The following is a 23,959-nucleotide window of genomic DNA, read 5'->3' as shown; positions in this document are numbered from 1 at the left end:
TAACCAATTAAGCCTTTCTCAAAAGGTACACCCTTTTCTTGGGGCTTACAAGAAAGAGGCCTTCGGAGAGGGGAAAACCGGGCGGTGGAAAGGTAAGAAAATAGCCCACATTTCAGTTTAAGCTTAAGACAAAGCCCGGCCCGTTGCCAGGCGGTTTTCCAGGAAGCCTTTATAATAATAATGAGGGCCACTGCAGCGGTTGACCTCCGTCATGAGGTGGAGATTACCTCCAGGCGAAAATGAATGTCCTCTCAAAAGGACAGTGAACCCAGAGGTCTCTCCACTGATTTTAATTACACACGAATACTGCAATTGCAACCGCAGGGCCCAGAAGGCTAAAAGGCCAAAGGGCCCGTCCAACACACACACACACACACACACACACACACACACACACGACACGACACGAAAATCAATCAATCAATAATTGAATTGGGAGGAAGCCTGGAATTCATTTAAGAAAAGCAGCAAGCAAAAATCATGATAATCGAAAGGCAATTGAGGGAAAAACAGTAAAGTAAAGTAAAGTGAAGTGAAGTAAAGGTCTTTCTTCTTTTTGCTTTCCAATTAAATTGATGAGTGGCCGAAGGAGGGGGACCAACATTTATCAGCGAGCGTCCATCCAGCAGCAGGAGGAGCAGCAGCAGCAGAAGGAAGCAGTCCTTCAACAATAGATAACACAGGACACACGCACACGCACACGCAAAGGGGCGGGCAGAAGGATGGCAGGCCTGAAGGATAGCCTCCAGGAAAGCTGTAGCCAGAGTGTTATGTAAATGACGCTATACAAAAGGATGAAAGGAGAAGGAGAGCAGCAGCAGCGGCAGCGGCAGGAACCATCAGATACGGAGGCCAAAAGGAAACCAAGAGGAACCTACAGCCAGATAAGCAAATGACAAACAGCAGCTGCGAGAGAAGACCCAAAGAAAAGCCCTAGAAATGCAGAAGAAAACCTAAAGAAAACCAAGAAAAAAAACATCAGAATAATACTGCATTTTGTTGAAATTCTTGGCGATTTTTCTACCAACTAGATTTTCCATTTATCACCATGTCATTTCCACTGATTAGCGCAGGAAAAGCAAAGCAAATGAAATTAAAATTAAAGTTAATGAGATTTCTCATCCACCAAAAGGAAACTTTTTGTTTGTCTCTATTTTATCATCATAATTTCAGTGCCAAAACTTGATGCAAAGTAAGTGCCTCGTATACCCCCTCCAAGGATACTACAGATACAGAAACAGATATATATGTATATTGTTATATCTGAAGGGAGAGCGCATAGTTTTCATTAAAACTTCTGACACAACGAATTTTGTTGGAAAAACAAACACAACTCCTCCTCTGGCTCTGCCTCTGTCTCTGGCTCGTGCAATTTTCCTAGTTACAGGACTTGCAGGGAGTTTTTCTTTTCATGTTTGTTTTTTTATTAATTGTTGTTGCACTTGTAACTGGGTTTGCGCAGAGTTTGTTTTTAGTTTTTGCTCCAACATCAGCAACAGAAATGGGAAAACATTTGCCCCCAAAACAACAAAGTGCCGAATGTTTGTCAACACTTTTTTGCGAGAGTTATGTTTCCAAATGTTCGACGGGTGTCGCCAGATCCAAAGTTCGAAAGGTGTAGAGTTCTCCTGGGGTCCAGAGGTCGAGAGTTTCTCGCTGGCCAAAGCATTTAATATCAATTGAAAGGTTCATCAAAAACTTCTACACCCTTAGCAGGAATGCCTTTGATATGCGAGACAAAACAGGAGTTTGTCGAGTGGCTGGCTGGATCCTTTGGATCCTGGCAATATATCACATTTTAATTGGTGAAGTTTTTTGGGTCAAAAAACTCCCAAGAATCTCCAAGACTCTACTCTGTCTTTGCCTTATTGCCAATTAATAAAACCCCGCCCCACTCATTACAGTTTTACAGCCACTTCTAATTATGCAAAATGTGGGCGAGTGGCAACATTTCGTTTTCGGATCCTTGGCTCCGTTTTAACAATGCCATTTAAAATTAATTTTCAATTAACTTTCTCGCCTGTCCATCTGCTTTCATGCTGAATGGAGTCGCAGCAGCATCCATTTGCCAATTTCCAGCTTTTCCGCTTTCCATTTGCCATTCGCCATTCGCCATTTTATAGTTGCAAAACTTTTGTCCTTTTGCCTTTTCATAAATTGAATTTTCCGCCTTTTGTTTCTGCCAATTAATTCAATGGCAGAGACCTCGCTCGGATGCGCCCGGAAAAGCCGTCGTAGGAATGATACTAATTTCCACGGACACGTAGGCGGCTACTTAGGTGCCTCGGTACCCCCCCTCCCCTGAATGGTGGAGGGATTTCCATTCAACAATAGAGTGCCGTGTGCCTTCCGTGTAATGGAAATCGACACACAGTCGAGCTCTTTTCGCAGTTTCAGGTTTCCTCCCCCCGACGCCCTGCCCCGCCCCTCGCCTTTCAGCGGCCCCTGTGCCATTCCTCAATTGAAAACTCAAATGCCAGCTTCCATTTAGGGCTCAGACAGCATCAGGGGGCTGGCTGCTGGGCAGACTTAACCCCTCGCAGCCGCAAAAATAACTGTTTGGGATGCATTTTACTTTCAAATGTTCCATTGAATGGTGAACGCTGAACGCTGAATGGTGAATGCTGAAGGCTGTTGTGGAACGGTGCACTCACACTGGGCGAAAAATAATAGAGGAATTTAAGGAGGAGCTGTAGGAATTTCTCTGATTTTGGAACACAAAATAGAGGCCACAATTTTATATCAAATCGAATTGCCTAAAAGTATCACAAAACAGAGAATTTGTACGCAAAGAAAAACATTTGGAACGTTTTTGTCGAGGCACAAGTGGCTCTCGAAAGGATTTTAGAAGCATTTTAAGGAAGTCCAGCACTAAAAAAGGAATTTCGGTAAAAAGTTATTAATTTACCATGTTATTTTTTTTATTAATTTATTATTTATTGTAATTATGATAATTTTGCTTTCTTCTTAATTTTTTTATTTTATTTTGTTTTTTATATAAATTTTTTTTTTAATTGAACTATCATTTTGTTTTTATTTTTATTAATTTTTATTTATTTTTATTTTATTATTATTTTGTTTTTTATTAACATTTTTTTATTTGATTAAAATGTTTCTTAATATTGATTTATTTTATTATCATTTTTTTTTTATATTTTGCTATCAAAAATATATGTTTTAAATTGAATAATCTTTTTGTCTTTTTCATAACCTTTTTTTATTTATTTATTTTTAATTTTATATCACTTTTGTATTGTTTTTTATTTTATTATCATGGTTTTTTTTTATATTTTTAAAACTGAATAATCATTTTGTTTTTCTTTATAAATTTGTTTATTTTATTATAATTTCTTTGTACATTTTTCTTAACCATCAAAATCTTTCTCTCAGTGTATTGTTCACTTGAAGCATCTGTAAATCCCATACTTAGGGCAACCTTTGGCACACCACCTCTCGACTCGACTCGCCTCGACTCCACTCCACTTCTTTCTGCTGCTCTTTGTGCTCTGGGTGCTCCTCTTAGGCCCCCCTCCCACTGGCTCCCACCTCTTGGTGGGTGCCTTGTTTTATCGCAAACGATGCCATTACAAGGCGATTTGAGCTCCATTTGTGCTAGCCATTCCCGTTGCCAGGATAACTTGACAGTCACTTAGCGGGTTCGCGTCTGTTCTACGATTTAAAGGAGAGGAAAAATCCAAGGAACAGGAGGAGGAGTCGCAGTGGGTTTATAGCGCGCTGTGGCGGGGTGTGCTGTGGAGTGTGTGTCAAAAGTATCAGTTGGAAAGTACATTGGTCGAAATGTGCTCTCGGATTAAACTTGTCCAGCGGCAACACCTGTATCCCTCCGTGCAACTCGAGTCGACTTTACTTTACTACTTCTACCACACCAGTCCTAAAATGTTTCCACCTCGAATGACTGACAGGCAAACAAGTAGAGCGGCAGCAGCAGGAAAAGCTGTGGGAAAAGCAGTGGGAAAAGCAGGGGCGAAGGCAAACTGAGAGAGCCACTGATTTCCCTGCTCCTGCGAGGACGAAAAACTTTGTCCAGAAATATGCACTCTACTCCGACTATACCATATCAACATTTGCTCTCCCCCCCCCCACCACCCACCGCCCCTCCGGAGTCAAGTTCTTTCTTCCATAACGAGAAAGTTCTAACCATCTCTCTGTGGACTCTCTCCCTCTCTCTCAGTGTGTGTGTGTGTGCGGCAAAGTTTTAATAGTCTCACATTTGAGTGTTCTAATGATATGCTAAACTGACTAACGAGTCTGCTGTGTCTGTCCGTGGATTGCTTTAGGTGTTGGCCGAAAGAAAATATCTCTGACAGCAGCCACAGCCGCAGCGGAGAAAAAACTAGATTATGAAGAAGGATATTATATATATACTCCTATAAGCGGCGGAATAATAGTCTGTTTAGTAGAACAAATGTTAAGTATACGTGAGCATTAATCACAGCCTATTTAATTGGTTTCATAATGTTTGAGAAGAATTTCAATACAGTCACGTACATTTGTTTGATATAAAAATAACAATACCAAAAGGTAACGAAAAAAATACCAGAAAATTGCTAGAAGATATCAGCAAAATGCTACAAAAAATAGCATAAAGAGTATGAAAACAATATAAAATATACCATACAATATGACAACACAAAATAAACAAAAAAATACCAGAAAATTGTAGAAAATATCAGAAAAAATAGAAATAGAAATATCAGAGCAAATGTTCAAAAAATATAAAATATACTAGACAATATACAAAAAAAATTGCAGAAAAATAACAGATATTTCTAGAAAATATCAGAAAAATACTACAAAATATAACAGCAATAATAATCAGAAATTGTAAAAAATAACCCACAAAATAACAACAAAATACAAAAAAAATAAATTAAAATAAATACATTGTAAAAATATCAGAAAATATATTTAAAAAACTAATGAAAAATATGAGTAAAAGTAATGTAAGAAATTGTAATAAAATATTTATGTAATAAAATATACAGACAACAAAATACTAGCAAAATAGAAAAAAAGGAATACCAAGAAAATCTAACAAAAAATACTGGAAATATACCATATTTTAGATAATTGATTAAACATAAGAATTTAATCAAAGTATTGAAAAAAAAAATAAGAAAAAGTAACAACCACAAAGTACTAGAAAAAATATGGGGAAAAATACCAGAAATAATGAGCAAAAATACTTAAAAATTTACTATATTTTAAACAAATTTTAGGTGCATTCTTTGCAGGCTCTTATGGTCATCTAAAAATGGGTAAATTCTCCTAAACTCCACGTTTTCTTGGTAGCAATCGGTACTTTAATGTGTAAAAAATGTGTAAAATCATGGAGTGGCAACTTACCTTTCCCAAATTGACGAAACCGTGATCCCTGGCCACCGCATCGGCGTTGCCATTATCCCCACTGGGTATATGCACCGCCCAGGTGTGTGTATAGTGTCCGACAGCGTTGTTGCTGCTGCCGCCGCCGCTGTTGCTGCTGCTGCTGCCACCAGAGTTGCCATACTTGCCCCCATTGCTGGGAGTCAGCTTGGCCCTGCCACCCGTCTCATAGTCGAGGACATATGGTGGCAGCACTGGCGATTGGCCGGCATCCACTTTGAGCGACGGAGGAGCGGGCGTTGGTGCGGGGGAGGAGGCAGATGCCACACTTCCGGCCACGAAACCGACATTAAAATTACATATAAAAACTAGGGCACTAAATTGCACAATGAACAGCAATGCCCATTCTATATTGATTATTCTTTTCCTTATTGTTGAATGTCTACTGTTGTTGTTGTTGTTGTTGTTGCTGCTGCCACTGCCACTGCCACTGTTGCTGTTGCTGCCACTTAGTTTCGGTTTGCATTGCGTTAAAAAACTAGTTTTGAATAAATTGCAATTGAAATTGAAATTTCTTATATCACATTCAATGATTGTTTGTTGTTCTTCCTGTTGCTGCTGCTGTTGCCCAGCGTTGTTGCCTGCAACGGTTGTGTGTGAGGCTGCTGCATGTTGCACCTTCAATTTGTTGCATTGCCTTCTGCTGTTGTGGCTTCTGTTGCTGCGGCTGCGGCTGCTGCTGGTAGTGCTGTTGCTGCTAATGATGTTGCTAGTTGGCTGCCTGCTCCATCGCACGACGTCGTTTTTCATGTTGCGTGTAGATTTTTCCAATTGTTTTTCTTGTGGTTTGGAATGCTGGCAGCGATAGGAGGGAGGTTCTTCTTGGTGCTGTAATGAGAATGCCAAATTTTGTATGATAAAATGTTGCATACTTTTAAGCGGAGTGCGAAAGCAACCCAATTTTTTATTGCATTTTTTAAGAATAAACAAAAAATTTAATGGAAAAAAAATCTTAATGGTTTTTCTATATTTAAATCTATTGAATTTATTCCCTTATTTTATTTCATGAAAAATTTATTTTATTTAATTTAAAATTAATTTTATTTTGTTTATTTATGTATTTTATTATTTTTTTATGTTTTTTATTTTATAATTTTTTTATTTTTTTATTTTTTATATTCAAATCTCAAGTCATCCTTGATACTTATTATTTTTATTTATTGAATTTATTCATTCATTTTACTTCATAAAAAATTTATTTTATTTTATTAAAAATGTATTTTTTTTCGTTTATTTATTTTATTTTATTTATCTATTTTATTTCATTAACAATTTATTTTATTTTGTTTATTTTTTTATTTTATTTCATTAACAAATTATTTCATTTTATTGATATATTTTTTTCATTACAAATTTATTAAAATTTGTTATGTTATTTATGTGTTTTTTGTTATTTCAGTTATTTTTAATTAAAATGATATTTTATTTATTTATATCAAGAATTTAAATTTATCTTATTTTATTTTTATTTATTTTTAAGTTCTTCAAATTCTATTTCCTTAAAAATCGTAAAAACTTTCGCTAACATTCTAAAATCATTTGAATATTCCGGAGAATCTCCTTCTGTTTCGCATGGAAAACTGTAGTTATTTTTGAAATTTATCTTGATGTCAATTGGCGCTGGCACTCGACCCCCATCGGTGGTGCTTGCATTGGCCCAGAGCTATCTTTATAAACAGAGAAACAACGCTTCAATTTGTCTCAAGATGTCAGCCGTCAGGTTGTTCCCTGCCACACGGGCACACGGCCACACAGCCACTGCACTGCACTTTGAAGTCAACGTTCCCCCTCCCCCTTTCTCTGCCCCTGCCACCGCCCAGCCACGTGGGCAACGTAACGTTTCTTTCATCAGCATCAGAAGAAGAAACTGTGCATCCATAGTTGGCTCCCGCCACTGGCACCGAGTGGCTGCTCTTGTCGTTGACTTTGACACCGTTTTCCACTTTTCGTTAGCATGTGAGCGAGTCGGGGAGATGTGGCAGTGGGGTAGGAGTAGGTAGGTCCGTGTGGCCCTTGCCACGTTGACATGGCACTTATTTTCTTATTATTAAGTATACGCTTAGTGGAGGCAGGGAGGAGCTGCTGCCGCTGCAACGGAAGTGCGCGCCCAAGTAATGATTACTTTGTGTCTGCCTCTGACAAATGCCGTCACTCAAAGTCAAAGTCCTTGGCGGAGCAGACAGCCTGAGCTGCTCCTTCTGCGATATAGATGGTGTTGACGAGGTCTCAATGTGGAGAGAAAAGAAAGAAAGAAAGCAACTTGCAGGCACAAAGCACAAAAGGTGCATCCAGCAGTCGCTCTCTCTCTCTCTCTCTCTCCCCCGATGGCTGTCTGTCTGTTCCTTTCATTTACTTTCTTTCCATCTAATTTTGCATATGCTTTGGGGGGCATTAACTTTCCATAAAGAAAGACTGAATTTCTGGCTTCAGAATTTCGGAGAATCTTTTGATTTTCCTCCGCCGCACACACAGAAATTCAATTTCCTATCCACTTAGCTGGGGGGCATGCCCCATGACCAGTGCACACCATTGGCTTCCCCTTCCGTTCTATCCATCCATCCAGCAGCACAAATCTATCCATCTCCTTGTGATCCTTGGCATTTCCGCTGTCACTCGGCTTTAATTATGCCCCCGTGCCACCGCCACTGCCACTGGCACTGCCACTACCCCTCTCTGTGGCACACACACTCTCTCTTTCTGGATTTCCAGAAATCCCACAAATCTCATCAATAGATGAAATATGCCTATCAATGCGGATGCTGCCTGCTGGCTGGCTGGCTGGCTGCCTGTCCCTGCCCCTGGGCGCCATCATCAGTCATGGGCATATTTTGACAATGGCATTAGTCAGAAGCTACTCCTCCAACTAGGATCCACTCTCCGACTCATTTGCAATCGAAACTTGTCCACGGGATGACAATCAATGAGATTTGCTGCTGCCATGGCCAGGCCATGGCTTCTCGACAGCTTTCGGGCTTCGTTCGAGTGGCATCCCTGGGAGGGACATACGAGTATCATTGGACATTGCCCCCCAGCCAATGGCCAATCAATATTCTTTTCTGTCTCCTCAATTTTCGCCCAATTAATGGGTGATGATGCGCTTCTTATGTGCCACACAGTCGGCGATTCGATCAATCAGCTGCCACTTTTTGGGCGCCCCAAAAGAAGCCAGAACTTTTCTCTGCCCAATGCCAATTGGAATGTGTCCGTTGCAGGCCATTTGAGGGCCTAATTGGTCAAGGATGAAAGGAAAAGCCAGTGGGGTTTTTTTGGGATAAGGGTGTAGTATTAATATCGATATATTTCGATACTTTTTCGATAAGCATACAATTTTCGATCGAATTTTCATCAAATAGAATCGTTAAAGGTCCAGAAAGTCCTAGCAATCAGCTCTTTTTTGGAATATACTATTAATATCGATACATTTCCGATAAACATACAAATTTGGACAGAATTTAATCATTAAAGGTCCAGAAAGTCCTGGCAATCCGCCTTTTTTTGGAATATACTATTAATATCGATATATTTCGATACTTTTCCGATAAACATACCAATTTCGATGGAATTTTTATCAAATAGAATCATCAAAGGTCCAGAAAGTCCTGGAAATCAGCTGGTTTTTGGAATATATTAATTCGGGATCCGATAACAACGATTAATTGTCATCGATAACATTTCTTGATCAAAATATGTGCAGCAAATCTTTATAATCAAATTAATTTCCTTATCAATTGCTTTCAACGTTTATTATCAACGATAAATCATAATCGATGCCACAATTTCAACGACAAAACGTTTTAAAAATCGATAGCCAACGATTCCGAAAGCAGCAATGAACCCTTTTAACCCTTTCAACCCTCTTTTTGCTCCAATAAAACCCCAAAAATGTCTTCCACAAGATTTACTTCATTATCCGGCAATCGATTTCCGGTTTGCCTCTGCCTCTCGTTTCACAAATCAAAAATCACTCAGAAATGGCCGCAGATAGTAGAATCCTTAAATTGCTTAAGCCACCGGCAACAGGACAGACAGGCAATGGGGAAAAAGGGGAAGACAAAGGAAAGGAAAAGAGAAAGATGACAATGCCAGGCATCGGTTTAACAATCCTTGAGGCATTTTTTGGGCAAACAGTCTGACACTTGGCTGTGGCTGTGGCTGCTGCCTGTCTGGCATCCTTTGTGGCGGCGCAGGACTTCCAGGACTTCACAACTCTTTTGCCTGTGGATCGGCGGCCCATGCAAAGCGCCATGTCAAATGCAGGAGAATCCTGAAAGGACTACACAGAGCAAAACACATTAAGCCAAAGGAAGCAGCGGCAGCATAAAAAGCAGCATTAGAAACCAGAAAACCAGAAGCAATAGAACAGCAATAGAAATGAAAGTAGAGCCCAGCGACTACAAGCAGTTAGGGGCTTAAAAAGGGAGGCAAACTCTAAACTCTACAGCACTCCAAAGGAGAAAGGAGAAAGGAGAAAGGAGAGAGGAAAGGAAAGTGCATGCGAAAAAAAGGGCCACAAAACGGCAGGGCAAGAAGTCAAAAGGCGTCAAGAGGCTGAGACTGAGACTCTCTCCTGCCTCTTTTTGTTTGTCTCTCTCGGCTTTTAATGCGTTTCGTGTGGTGAGGCATGTGGCATGTGGCATGGCGGTAGTTTCACTTGTTTAATGATAGTTCTCCACACAAAGCCGCATACACTCTCTAATGCGCGCGCCCACTGGCTTTTCCATGGGCGCCCGCGACCCGCACAAACTGGAGCACAAAGTCAACAACAAAACGGGGCACGCGGCGGTTAACGCCCGCAGAAAAGCGGTGGCCAAAAGAAAAGCAAAGAAAAACACACCCACCCACACACAGGCACAGAGAAAATGGAGGCAAAGTGTCAGCAGAGGCATAGAAAAAAATACCGAGTCATGTGTGTGTGTGTGTGTGTGGCAGAAGCAAGGAGTATTAGCACACGATCGGCAAACAAAAGGCGTGGCCTGGTAAATCCATTCTGCTGCGGGACTGTACCTCTGCACCGCTCGATGACACTTTGACAGCGACGACTGATGGTGTGAGAATTTCCCCTAGAAATTGGCAACAACAGAGAGCCCCAGAGGTCTCTTACAGCGGATTACAGCAGCTGTCAGGTCAAGTTAGCTTTCGGGCAAATCACCAAAGGATTTCCATTCGAGCGCAACCTGTGATGAACGTCAGTCAGCCACAGCACAAAAAGTACAGTCATCACGGGAATGGCTATGGCAAAAACCTAGAGAAAAAGATGAAAAATGCACTGGGAATGTGGCAAATGCACAAAAAGTGCATTAGAAAAGGCACTGAAGCTGAATAGAAAGTACAGTCACGCCAAATATGGTCATTGAGGTTATGTTGATGGTGAAAAGTGCAGTAAATGAAGGGAGGACTAAGGGGAAAAGGTTTTTAAGGGGGAGTCATATGAGTAGATGCGGCAGAAGTGCGCTCCGTGCGGATAAGAGCACAAATTATAGAGAAAAACATGTAAAACCCATACAAAAAGTACAGTTGCGCCTCATCTATGGAAAAATTAAGTGGAGAATGAAGGAAAACGAAGCTTTAGAGGCAACAAAGTAGCACAGGTATGACGTAAAAGCCTTCCATTAACCATTTCAGTCTGCTTTCCATGTCATACGTCATACAGCAGTGCCCTTCGGTTGAACCTAATACCTTTTTGGTTTACATTGACATCCAAAAATAACTGAAATACCGAAATACCGCCGCCGTGGATTACATTTGCTTCACAAACAGAAGGCCGTCGAATCTCTCAATCAATATTTATGGCCAATACACAGTCGTATTTGTGTATTCGTGAATCAATTCGATTCACTGGGAGGCCGCAACAGCCGCACAGCCAGCCATCAATCATTCATCGTTCGTTTCTTGAGTGCCCGAGGACAACAAATGAAGGAAAGTAATTTTATTATTTATCTCATGCGATAATGAATCAATGCCGGCTTGGTCCTTGGACACGAGAACCTGGCCAACACACAAATTGTAATTATTTGGCATTGTTGTGCACTCGTCCGAGTATCTGTGTATCCGTAAGGTATTCCGTCCGGGGAAATGCATATTACGTTTGCGTTGCGTTGCGTTTCGTTTCGTTTCGTTTCGGGTTTGCGGATTGCTTTTTAATGTGCAAACACTGGGAAAAGAATGCGCATTAAGTGCAACCGAGAGCCGGGAAAAAGCACAGAGAAAACAGAGAAAACTGTGCCGTGCCGTGCCTCGCCGTGCCTGGCCGTGCCTCTCCTTGCGGTATGCAATGCAATTTGAGTGCCCCCCGACAGCATTAATTGATTTTGCATGGTCACTTGCAGCACTTGCAGCACTGCGGTGCTCCGCCCGCGACGGGGCCACCGGGCGTAAGATAAATGCACGATGCATGCCCCACCGCCCCCCGCCCCACAAACATGTGTCTTCTCTGTGGCGCTGGGATGGCATTGTTCCGGGGGGGGGCCTCTCCATTCTTTTCATTTCGTTGCATTTGCGAAATTAACTCTCGAAAAATGGCAGAAGGACGAGTCGGAGGGAGGTGGAAAAACGCTTAATGTATGAAGGCACCTTGAAGGCGGCTGCGGCTGGCGGTTGGCGGCTCTGGGCAGAAAGGTAAAAAGCAGTCCTTACAAATTCCATTCAAAACAAAAGCCGCCCTCAAGGCATCAACAGAACCTACCTCAAGTGCAAAGAGAGAGAAAAAAAGGGGTACAGGCACAGGAGATCCTCTTCAGGACTCTCCATCCGCCACTCAATGAAACACTCAACTGTCTTCCAGAGGGGGGGGTGGCAGGGGGGGAATAATTACGCGCTCTTTTCTTCGTGGGTTTTTCAAAAGAAAGAACGAAGCTTTAAGTATTCTATTATTTGAGGATTATTGTGAGAGAGAAGGCGAGAAAGAGGTGCGGCTAAAAGGATCTATTGTAGGCTCTCACTCTCTCACCCTTTAAGTAGAGGAGGAGGAGTACAGTAGAGCCTCCTTCTACCACGATGGATATTCTCTCCTTATTATATTCAATCTCCAAGCGATGGTGGTTTCAGAAGCATTATATACCTATTGTCCTGAAAATACTCCAAGAAAAAAGTAATCTATTCCATGAATTTCCTCAGAGGGTGCTCTGAAGCCTCTTCCAGAGTCTCTTCCAGAGTCTCTTCCCTCGAACAAAGTCTTCTTCCGTCCATATATCACCTTTAGATTATAGAAAACCCCTCAAAATCATTCTCGTCCTTCCCTTTGACAATCTTTGCCGCCAGAAACAGTCATCCAGAAAAGTCAGTGGCACTAAAAATTTCCCTGCAACAGTGTTTTCACGGTCTCCCTCTCTATCGCTGAGCGGCGGAAATGCAGATGGGTAATGCGACGCCACGACACACAGGTGAGCAGCTCCTTGACGAGGAGCACAACGATGGATGCTGATGGTGGCAGGGAAATGGTGGCAATGAAGCTGATGAAGATGGTAGGGGAAGGCTGGGCTGCCACTGTTGCTGGTACGGATGGTAGGATGGTAGGATGGTGGGGCTTCTGCCCTGATGAAGATGAAGGTTATTGTTGCTTGCCTTCTGTTTGAGAAGAGCGGTGGAGGGGAGCGACCAAAAAAGCACAAAAGACCAGGAGTCGTCGGATGCAGAGGACCAGAGGAGGCAGAGGGCTCAGAAGAGGCAGGAAGAAGTCCTAGCAGAGGGCCAGAACAGTGCCAGAGCAAATGTCGAGGTCCTGCGTCCACTTTTTCCGTTTTGAGTGGAAATTCCACGCTCCATTTTCATGCTTTTGATGGCCCCTCGCATTACCATTAACATTGACAATGAAAATGTGAAATGCCCCTCCCTCTCCCGCTCTCCCTCTCTCTCTCTCTCTTTCTCGCTAAATCGCAGTTTTTGTGGCTGACATTTCAGTGGCAGAAGGACAGAGATCCTGCAGCGAATCAACAACTTAATATGCACAAATTTTTGAATGCCAACTGCACACCGATAAAACCGACAAAACACCAAAAACAGTTCCGAGCACCGACTGGAGGGTAATCCACATGGGAGTCGTCGAGTGGCACGAGGAGGTCGTGAGGTCTGGGGGTCTGAGGGTCTGTCGGTGGCAGCATCAGTTATCCGCGGCACCGACAAGCTGGTGCAGCCGTGCCACCCAAAAAAACCAGAGCAAACGACACCGCCAGCCAAGCGCCCCAATTGCTGCAGTTTCAGGCATTCGTTCCATTAGTATTCACAGAATGGTGTACAGTACTGTACTGCACTGTACTGTACTCTGTCCCACTTGCCCCACTTGCTCCTTGCTCCTTGCACCGCTGCCGCTGTTGTTTGTTCACAAATTTATGCGTGTCTATTCGTGTTCTCTTTTCTGTCACTCTCTCTCTCTCTCTCTCTCTTGCACTCTCTTGTTTGTCGTCGTTTCAATTAAGCTCGGCGCCGAAATGTATGCAACGGAATGCTTTTTCTGCGCATTTTTACCGATTAATTTTTCATTATTATGCCAAGTGCTCTCTGCTCTGCTGCGCGACTACACGCACAACTGAAATACTGCCAAAAATAGTGGCGAATGACAGGCGAGAAAACCAAACAAAGTTTATTTTTCTTTTTGTGCGTTAGCGATGCCCTAATAATTTCTGCCTGCCCCAAAAAGTAGGCAGCACACATTTTTGGCATGTCTATTGGATTTTTTTTTGGTTTTCTGTGGGATTCCCTGCCAAAAGTTTGACTTTGGAAACAATTTCTTCAAATATATTATAAATTATTACTCTATTTATTCCTTCTATAAGAATTTCATTAAGGAATGCTAATAAGGTATGGGAATGGTATGGATTCCAAGGGGAATTTTCATTTATATTTATATCTATTCTATTAAAGTTTTACAGAAAAAAATATAAAAAGGTTATATAAAACAAAAAATTATAAATTATAATACAAAATCAAAATAAGGAATAAATAATAATAATAAAATAATAAATAAAAATAAAAACATAACAAGGGATAGATAAAATAATATTAAATAATAATAATAGAATAACAACAATAACATAATAAACAAATACATAAATAAATAAAATAATAACAAATATTCAATAAAAAAATAATAAGTATAAATAAATAAACCATAAATAATAAAGATATTAAATGATAATATAGAATAAAATTGGAAAAAAAATTAAATAATAATAATAAATACAATAACTACGAAACAAGAGGAATACAAATATTAAGAAAAATTAATGATAAAAATACAGCGTAAAAAAAATAATAAAAATATAACATGAACATTAAAAAATTAACAACACAAAAAGATAAGAACTTAATAAAAAATATAAATAATAAATAAGTAAAAAAAAAACATAAATAAATGGTAAAAACAAATAAATATAAAATAAAAATAAAAGGTAAGGATGCCATACAAAACAGAAATACAAAAAAAAACCATAAAAAGTAAACCAAATTGTTTCCAACTTAAAAAATTACTCAAAATTTTGTGCCAAAATTCACAAAAAATCTATACCGCTCCCCATGGCATTTATGATTATTTAAAGCCCGAAACTAAATAGTTTAGATGCACACACGGCATTCAAACAGAAATAACTGCAATCCAATAAAATCCAGCAATAAAAGTAGAACAACGCGAGGCCCCGTGGCAGGACTCTAACCGAAACCCAATGGGAGCCACACAGAGAAACACCCAACCCCACAGACACCACCACAACAACTACTAAACCGTAAACCCCATGGTACCCCCAACAGAGTTGACAATGTCAATAAAAATTAACAAGGAAAAGCTGAAAAGCTGGAAAGCTGCGCCAAAGCTACCGCCACTGGCCGCAGCCGCAGCAAAAGCAGAAACAAAAACACCGCAGACAACACAGCCCCGCACTTTGTAGTGCAGTGTACGCTTCCGCCCCCCCGCCTAAACCCCTCCACCCCCTTCATTAGGTCGTAGGTGTAGAGGTTACTGCGGTGTCTATGTAATTTAGACAATTAGAAAGTTTACGCCTGTAACAATTTCCGACTTTACTTCCATTTGTTATTTTGTTTTTTATTGTTTCGAAAGTTTTTCCATGACAAATTGTTGGGGGTTTTCCCGCTCTCTCTTGAGGCCTATCTGCTGTGCTCTTCTCTGCTTCTCAGTCCTCGATTTCTGTCGTTTCTCCGTGACATATTTGCACAAGGCTTCATAATCAGTGGCTGCCTCTCCATTCTGTGCTGCTGATGCAGCAAAAATTGTGCTCCAGCAGCGGCGACACTCTGCATTCCTCTTCAATGCTCGAATTGTGTTGTTCGAGTGGCGAGAGGCTTAGCGTGGCCATATTGTCGCGATGTTGGCACTACAAAGGGGGGGGCCAGGGGAGGAGAGGGTGTGCGTGTGTCTGATCCTTTGCCTCATGCATATGCATGCAAATTTCGCAGCTGACAACTCGCTTTAAGTGGCTAAATTGCACAAGTAAACAATTTTTAAATGCAGCTTTGTTTGCGTCATAGGCCTGCGACGAAAAAAATACCCAAATCTGCACTGAAGAAAATTAAACAAAATGTTTAGGGAAAGCGGGGAAATTTTTAAACATATAAAAAATGGTCTTCCAATTTTTGAAGGCCTCAAAGATATAAAAATGTATTTAAAATTGATGCAAAAAAAATAAATAAATAACAAATTATAAATAATAAAAAATAATAAATACATTATAAAAAATAATAAAATAAAATAATAAAAAAATAAAATAAAGCCGAGAAAAAATATGTTTAAAAAACTATTTGAGAATTTTTGCAGCGAATATTAGATCACTAGAAATTCCAGGAATCCTAATAGATTTCTTTAATGCAAAAATCACACAAAATTCTTTTTTTTTCAGTGTTCCTCCTCCCCTTTTTGAGCCTGGCAAATCCTCTACATTTCCCATTTAACCCCATTTTTACACGCTTTTATCTCCACTGGGATTTGTGGCTACAAAAAATCCACTACTGACTGGCGGGAAACACTAATTTTTCAGTTATTAGCGAAATGTCAAAACAAATGACAGTTTTCACTGGCAGCCGGCAACTGGCAGATTTTTCCAAAGCAATTTTCATTTATTTTTGTTGTAGAACAATTTGGCAAGGTATTTATTTATTTATTTAAATCACAAATATGGTCACTGGAAAACTAGGCCAAACAAATTATTGGAACTGTTTTTGAGCATGAAATTTCATGCAAAAAATTTATGAAAAATGTTGAGAAATTTCTTTAAAAATTAAGCTAGTTTTTTTTTCTTTTGCGGCCCCCAAAAACATGAATCAAATCTCAACAAATACATTTAATCAACTTCAGCGACTTCCAGGGGATTTATGCCTCATAAATTCTAGACAAATTGTGGCCGAGAAGCAGAGAGAGAGACTGAGAGAGAGATGCCATTTGTCAGAGATTATAAGCAAATACAAGCCTCCACAGAATGGAGGCAAATAAACAAGGCACCCAAACCCGAACCCATTTCCCATTCCCATAACCGTAACCGTAAACCCCATAAGAACCTCTCCCCGAGCGTAAACGAAACTAAAATCAAGACAACAGATTTTTGCCTGATTAAGGAGCCACCGCCCCCACCCCCCTGCTTCTTGCTCTTGAGGTGCTCCTCCTTCTTCTTTCTCTTCAGAAGCGTTCCACCTCCTCCTCGCTGTTCAGTGTCTTCCGCCGTGTGCTTGCTCTTCAGAATATTCCGCCTTCCACCTACCGCCTCCTTCTAGCTCTTCGGCTGCTCCGCCGCCTCCTGGCTCTCCAGCTGTTCCGCCCTCACCTCTGCAGACGACGTTCTCATGCCGAAGATATCCTGCCACTCCTCTAGGCAGCGGCTACAACAATGGGAAATGCACTTTAGCCAGGACTCCCGAAAGTATGCAATGAAATTGCGAGAGAGAGAGAGACCGAAATGCGAACAAATTGATATGCAAATGTGGAGTAGAAAGAAGGAATTCCAATACCAGTCCCAAAAGCCAAAGCCAGCAAAAAGCGTAATAATAAAATAAAAGTAGAGCCCGAAGATGAGAGAGCAGGACGTAGGATAACTGCTCGCCCCATGACGTCTCATTTCCTGTACAGCAGCTGCATTTGGCAGAGGCAAAAATCTGCGTCTTCCGGCCCCCAGAAAATGCTAAAAAATATTAAGTATACGCCTACGCAAGACGTCAATAATTTCAACACAAGAGCTGCTCTCTCCCTCTCGTAGATTGAATTAAAAGATGAAAAAATGGCAAAGTTTTTCTGTTCTTTCTTTTTTTTTTTGCACAGAATTCAATTTGGCGTAACTTTTCCTCTACTTTCCATCGCCATTGGCATCACACCATCAGGATCATCATCATCAGCTGGCGGCCTTTTTAGTATGCGTTTTGGCTGCAAGAATGGAGAGTAAAACTTTTGCCCTCCAGAAGAGTCCTTCCTCCAGCCAAGCATTGATGGAAATGCCAAGACCCAAGACCCAAGACGTGTATAGACCTCCAGTTGTGGCCTCTGGCAAATACAGTTGTTCAACTAATGAGAGTCTCTGGCTCTGGCTCTGTGCCCTGCCGTGGGGCACCACAGATGGACCCCGTGCAGACGGGGATTGGCCAAAAGTCGTGACAATCATAAAAATGCAAACCGAAAAACTTTAAATGTTTTTTCCCTTAAGAAAATGTTTTTCTTCTTGGGCTAAATGTGGTGGAAATTCTGGACAGGAAGGAGGGTCTTTCGTGGGTTTTTTTTTTTTTTGAGAAAAGTATATAAAGCAAAGTCTAAAGAATGGCTTTGAGAATCATAAAGATATAGGTTTAAAAAGGACAATGTTTCAAAGGAGATCTTGAGATTTTCAATGGGAATTTTAGATGAAGAAAAGTAAGTGGAAAATATCATAAAATCTATGTTTATTGGGTACAAAATATGACCCCTAACCCCAAAATAAAAATATATAAAATAAATAAATAGATAAATAGTAATAAATAATATATTTAATAAATATATATAAAATATATAAATAAATATTAATAAAATATATAAATAATAACAAAAATAATAATAAATAAATACTAATAAAAAAAATTAAATTAAAATAATAAGTATAAATAAATATATACAACAAAAAAAAATAAATATACACACAAAAATATATAAATAAAAATAATCGTAAACGAAAATATTTGTTGACCTAAAATCTATCAAAAATATATATAATAAAATATACACACACAAACAAAATTCCATTATGGATAAATCCCCCAGTAAATCCCTAAAATATCCCACTAAACACTTGTATTTCCCTAAAAAAAAAACCACAAAAAATGCCTTCTCAATAGAACTGATTACTTCCTGGTTCAAAAAAATGGGGCGGGGGAAGGGTGGGGGGCGGCGTATACATTACCATAACCGTAACATTTGTGAGATGCCTAAAGCGTGACTGTTGAATGATTTTCCAGGAAGAAAAAAAACAATCCATTCACCGGGCGAAAAATGAAAATCAAGGAAAAGCGGCGCAAATCAAGCAGAAAAGCAGAAAAGGACATCAAATGCGGAAAGAAAAATTCGAGTGAATGAAAAGAAAGAAAGGAAGAAAAAAAAACGCAATTTTACACAAGGATCTTACACTCAAAAATGCAGGACCACCAGGACAGACAGGACTTCTATATGGCACGGAAGGGAGGCGGGAGATTGTTTTCACGCCCTCCCTGCCTGCCTGCCTGTCGACGTCCATTCATGACTTAATAAATACGTAAAGCATTCGCAATGATTCCGAATGTGAATCAGTGGCATAGAGCCATAGTCCTGGCAAGTCCTGCCAGCATTCCCGAGTGCTTCCGCTTGATTGTCCACGAAATCGACAAAAATGAAGTGGATATGCCGCACAGGAGGACGAGGCATAACGTGATTGATGCCGCTCGCCTCCTCCCCGACTCCAGACGGCACCACCAGACACCGACACCGATTCTGGGGCATCCTTAGTCCAATGATTGGTTCAGCAAAAAGGATTTTTGGCGACAGGCAGACAGCAAAAAGGGGGACACATGGCAATAACAATAAAAAACCCAATGGGAGGTCCCTTTTTTTTGCGGGTCTATCTGTCTGCCGGGCATCTGTTTCCCCCCCCCCCCTCGTTTTTTCTGTGGGCAGGAATTCTCCTTTTTTGTGGCATTGCATAAACATGTCTGCGGCGACCATTTTGTGTTGGTATTTAAGCAAATACAACAGAAAGGATATCAACAAAAAATGTGTCTAATTGACAAAAAAAAAAAAATGTCTGTGTTTCCCTGAGGAACACAGGGAAAATATACCAGATATCTATGCAGAGACTGTACTTAAGTGTGTGTTGGCTTTCATTGGAAAGAGGGGCTCCCTTTTTTGTATGAGAACTTACCTGAAATGAAATTAAATTAAAGGTTTTATTAGCAAACATCGTAAAGGCTCTAAAACTATAAAATTTAAACCCTTTAAAACCCCCGATTAAACGAAATTCCTAAGCCAAGGAAATGCCAAGGCTTTTTCCACTATTTTCCAAATGCAAATCACAAGAAGATGCTACAAATTACGTAAATAAAAGCAATAAAGTGGCAAACGGATTTGCATAAAGTGATGTGGGGGCAGGGGGGGCAGGGATCTGTGGCATGTGATGCCGAGAGAAACTTATGCTAAACAACCAGAGACTCAAAGACATATCCAGGGGCGGAGGCTTACACGCCCACATTCAATTACAGTGAAGATTTGCCGTTTACTTTTCCCCCAGGCCACGCCCACAACATCAAAGGGCGTTGACTTAGACATTGATTTGTCTCCGGGGAAGGAAAGGGGGATATGTGGACTGTTTTCTAAGGTCCAATGCATTGTGGGGCCCAGAATTATATCTACACCAGATGCCAGATATACTATGAGACTATTTTGTATTTTTAGTCTTCTTTTTGTTCTCCTGGAGAATCTATTTGCTACCCATGTCACAAACTAACAATATGCTGAAGCTGTCAAGAGGTTTTCCTGTCCGCCGCAAAAGTTGTTCAACTTTTTTCTTCGCCTTCGGGTGCGGTCTCTGGCTTTTTTTTGGGGAAGAGCTCTTCTTTCTGTACCCTCTGTCTAGTGGCTCTCTCTTTTCTCCACATATTGCTGTTTGTCTTTTGCCTTTTTGCCACTAATTTAACGAAAGTTCTCTCTCTCTCTCTCTCTCTCTCTGGCTGTGTGTGTCCTTCCACTCCATTAATTGGAACGTCTGCAAAAGTTAGTCGAGTCTTAATTTTTGTGGTTTTGTCACAGCCATTTTCCTCCTCATATAAGACTTTGGTGTTTCTTTGAACTTCAAAGGAGTGAAATTTAAGCCCAGCAGAAGGCAAGTCAAAGGTTAAATGTATTCCCCCCTCTTGCAACAAGTGGAAATACACTGCCAAATAAAAACAATAAATGAATGTAATTTCCCGAGTGGTAAACTCGGAAAATCGTTTTAAATAAGGCATGAAAACGCATTAAGGGCGCCACCTTGTCAGACAATAAACAACAATATGTGTACCCTGCAGCCCCCGGGAAAACATACACTCACACACGCCATGCCCCACCCTGCAGCAGGCTGTCACATTTCCCTGCTTCCCGCTCCCTGAAACCCTACACAAATATCCGATAAGATTGCCTGACATTATTTACTTTTGCGCGAATCTTTTGTTGATTTTATGTGCAAGTAAAAATTATATAAAATGTCGAAAAAATTATGCAGAATATTCTGAAATGTAAAATCGACCGAAATTCCTGGATAAAAATACTGAAAACACAACCAAATACTACCAAAAATATTACAAAAAAACTGAATGTAGAGAAAATACTGTAAAAAAACTAAAGAATACCAAAATTACTAAAACAAAATACCAAAAAAATACTAAATAAATCGAAAGTTCCGTCGAGAAATTCAGAAAGTACATAATACGAAAGATACTAAGGAATACTCAAAAGAATAAAGAATTACTAAAAAGATTCTAAAAAAATACTAAAAAGATACTAAAAAATACTTTAAAAATACTACAAAATACCAAAAAAAATACTGAAATAATTAAAGAAATCCAAAATTGCCTCGAGAATTTCAGGAAGTACGAAAGACTACTAAAAATACTAAAGAATACTCGAAAGAATAAAAAATACTACAAATATACTAAAAAAAAATACTGAAAAACACTAAACAAATCCCAAATGAACTCGAGAAATTCAGAAAGTACCAAACACGAAAGACTACTGAAAATACTAAAGAATACTCTACCACATATCAACTTCAAAATAAATACCACCAGATATTCCTCTATCAATAACATTTTATCGTATTTCATTTAAATAATTCAGAAATTTGCTGAACAAACTTTTCCGTAGATTACGTTTCATGGAACTTCTCCTTTGAGTGCCTCCAGAGCCAGGGAGCCTTCACACACACGTGCACCCTGCCTATCCCTCTCCATCCCTCCTCTCACACACACACACAACGCCATATAAAGTGATAAGCAGCCGCAGGGCGACCATTGAGGCGCCGCCACACGCCTCTGTCTCTGTCTCTGCTCTGCCTCTGCATGAGCCTCTAAGCGGCATTCCAAATAAAAATCGCTCATACGCCCCTTTGTACGATACGACTCGTTGTCCCTACGGTTTCTGTGTATTATTTTGTCTCCTGTTTTGCGGTGTCGACTCCGACTCCGACTCGTTCTTTCTTGCGTATATTTGCATATATTCTGTACATTCTGCCTTTGCTTTATTTCTTTTCCTTTTTTTTCTTGCGAGGCGGGTGATAATACAAGAAATTGTATCAGGCCAAAATTGTTTTTTAAAATGTTACGTGCCCGACGGCTGCTTTGACAACAAATTTATCTGTACGCGTAGTATCTGTGCGATACGTTTTTGGGGTAATAAAAATGCAATATAAATCCATATACAATATAAAATTTGTGTTTCCTTTTTTTTATTTTTTCTTTGGCGAGAGGGTAATCCTGGAAGTTTCGATTGCAGGCAGCAAAACGTTTGTGGGGAAGGATACAGGGAAAAACAATGGTGGGAAAACTTTGGCGTGGCACGTGCTTTGGGTTGATTTGATGGAAAATTTTGACGTATTTGAAGGATGTGTGCGTGTGTTGGAAATACAAAAATTTGTAAAGGGACTTAAACAGTATTTTGGTTGTAAAAAACGGAGGGGAAGGAGTAAAGAAATGTAATACAAATTTCCCTTGAAGTTGATTAATAATTAAGAGGTACAAGTGTCTATTGTAATCACGAACAATTAATGAATCATTTTTCAAGGGATTTTTGCCTTGATACAAATTTTTTGGATTAATTTAATATTTATAGAAAATTCTTTTAAATACTGAACATATGACAGAAAAATTAAAAAATAAAGAATAAACTAAAGGTAAATGTTAAAAATAATAAAGAGTACTAAAAACAATACCAAAAATACTGAAGAACAATCAAGAGTACTGTAAATAACAAAAGTTCTAAAAAATACTTAAACCATGATCAAATATTACTTAAAATTTTACCAAAAATACTAAAAAAGAACGGAAGTTACAAAAAAAATTCTTAAAAAATCTAATATAAAAAATGAAAAATACTGAAAATACCAAAAATACTAGACAATACAAAAAATACTAATGCATACCAAAACTTTAAATATACTGAAAGTACAACTAAAAATAAATTGGACATTTTTTAATAAACTAATATTAAATATTAAAAACAATAAAAAAATACTGAAAATACCAAAAATAATATAAACATACTGAAAATACCAGAAATACTATTAATACTAAAAACGGAAATATAAATGAATAATAAAAATACAAAATATACCAAATTGTACTGAAAGTACAACAAAATATTACATACGAGTATTTATTGAATTCGGGGAAGAGTTGAAAGTGTGTGTGCCTCCCCCCCATGCTCAATCCATTCCCACTCAATCCTTGTTTTTCCTAGGAACTCCCAATAACAGATAAAAATATTTCGAGCCACTTAATGTGCAGAATTTTAATAGGAATATCCGATTGTCGACTGGCGGCGGATGTGGTGCAGACACAATTTCGCACCATTTGGCGGCCCCTCCCAATCAATTTATAGGCGCAACATATGCATATGTGACCCATGATCCCCCGCCCCCTATGCCCCATGCCACCATCCTTTTGGGGGGCTGTGGTTCAGGGCAATTATAAAATCCACAAAGGGAATAGCCACCGCCGCCGCTGCTGCTGCTGCTGCCGCTGCCATGACGACAATCAGCTAATGAAATTAATGGCAATTTCCATTGGCAGTGCGGCTTGAATGCAATGCAAGTAATGCAATTTCCACAAATTTCACAGCCGGGGAAAAACGGGACTCCACTCCCTTGGGCGCGGCTCTTGGGCCCACACCACAAAATGCTAATTAATCAGCTTTGGTATTAATTAAACGACCGCAGAATGAAGCCAGCGACGGACCATTAACGATATCAATAATCCCTCCCCCTTTTGGCCTGCAGAAGCGACTCTTAAAAAGGGCTTACGAATTTTAAAGGAAAATAGCTGCAGCCAGAGGAAACGAGCACAAGTGCCGGGGAAATTGTGCGGCAAATGGTGCCCGTAA

At 39.8% G+C, this 23,959-nt stretch overlaps 1 protein-coding gene across 2 annotated transcripts in view; it reads right to left on the bottom strand.

Annotated features, from left to right (window-relative positions):
• Positions 1-23,959, bottom strand: part of Fur1 (Furin 1) — a 168,871-nt gene that overhangs the window by 55,966 nt on the left and 88,946 nt on the right. For both annotated transcript variants that reach the window (XM_033376497.1, XM_033376498.1), the window contains one exon: positions 5,368-6,234. In XM_033376497.1, the coding sequence (XP_033232388.1) occupies positions 5,368-6,156 (789 nt within the window). In that variant the 5' untranslated portion in view covers positions 6,157-6,234. The remainder of the gene's footprint in view (positions 1-5,367; positions 6,235-23,959) is intronic.

This window comes from Drosophila pseudoobscura, chromosome 2 (genome assembly GCF_009870125.1).
Source record: "Drosophila pseudoobscura strain MV-25-SWS-2005 chromosome 2, UCI_Dpse_MV25, whole genome shotgun sequence".
Lineage (NCBI taxonomy): Eukaryota > Metazoa > Arthropoda > Insecta > Diptera > Drosophilidae > Drosophila > Drosophila pseudoobscura.
Note: the sequence above shows the minus strand (reverse complement) of the source record. Positions and strands in the feature narration are given on the sequence as shown.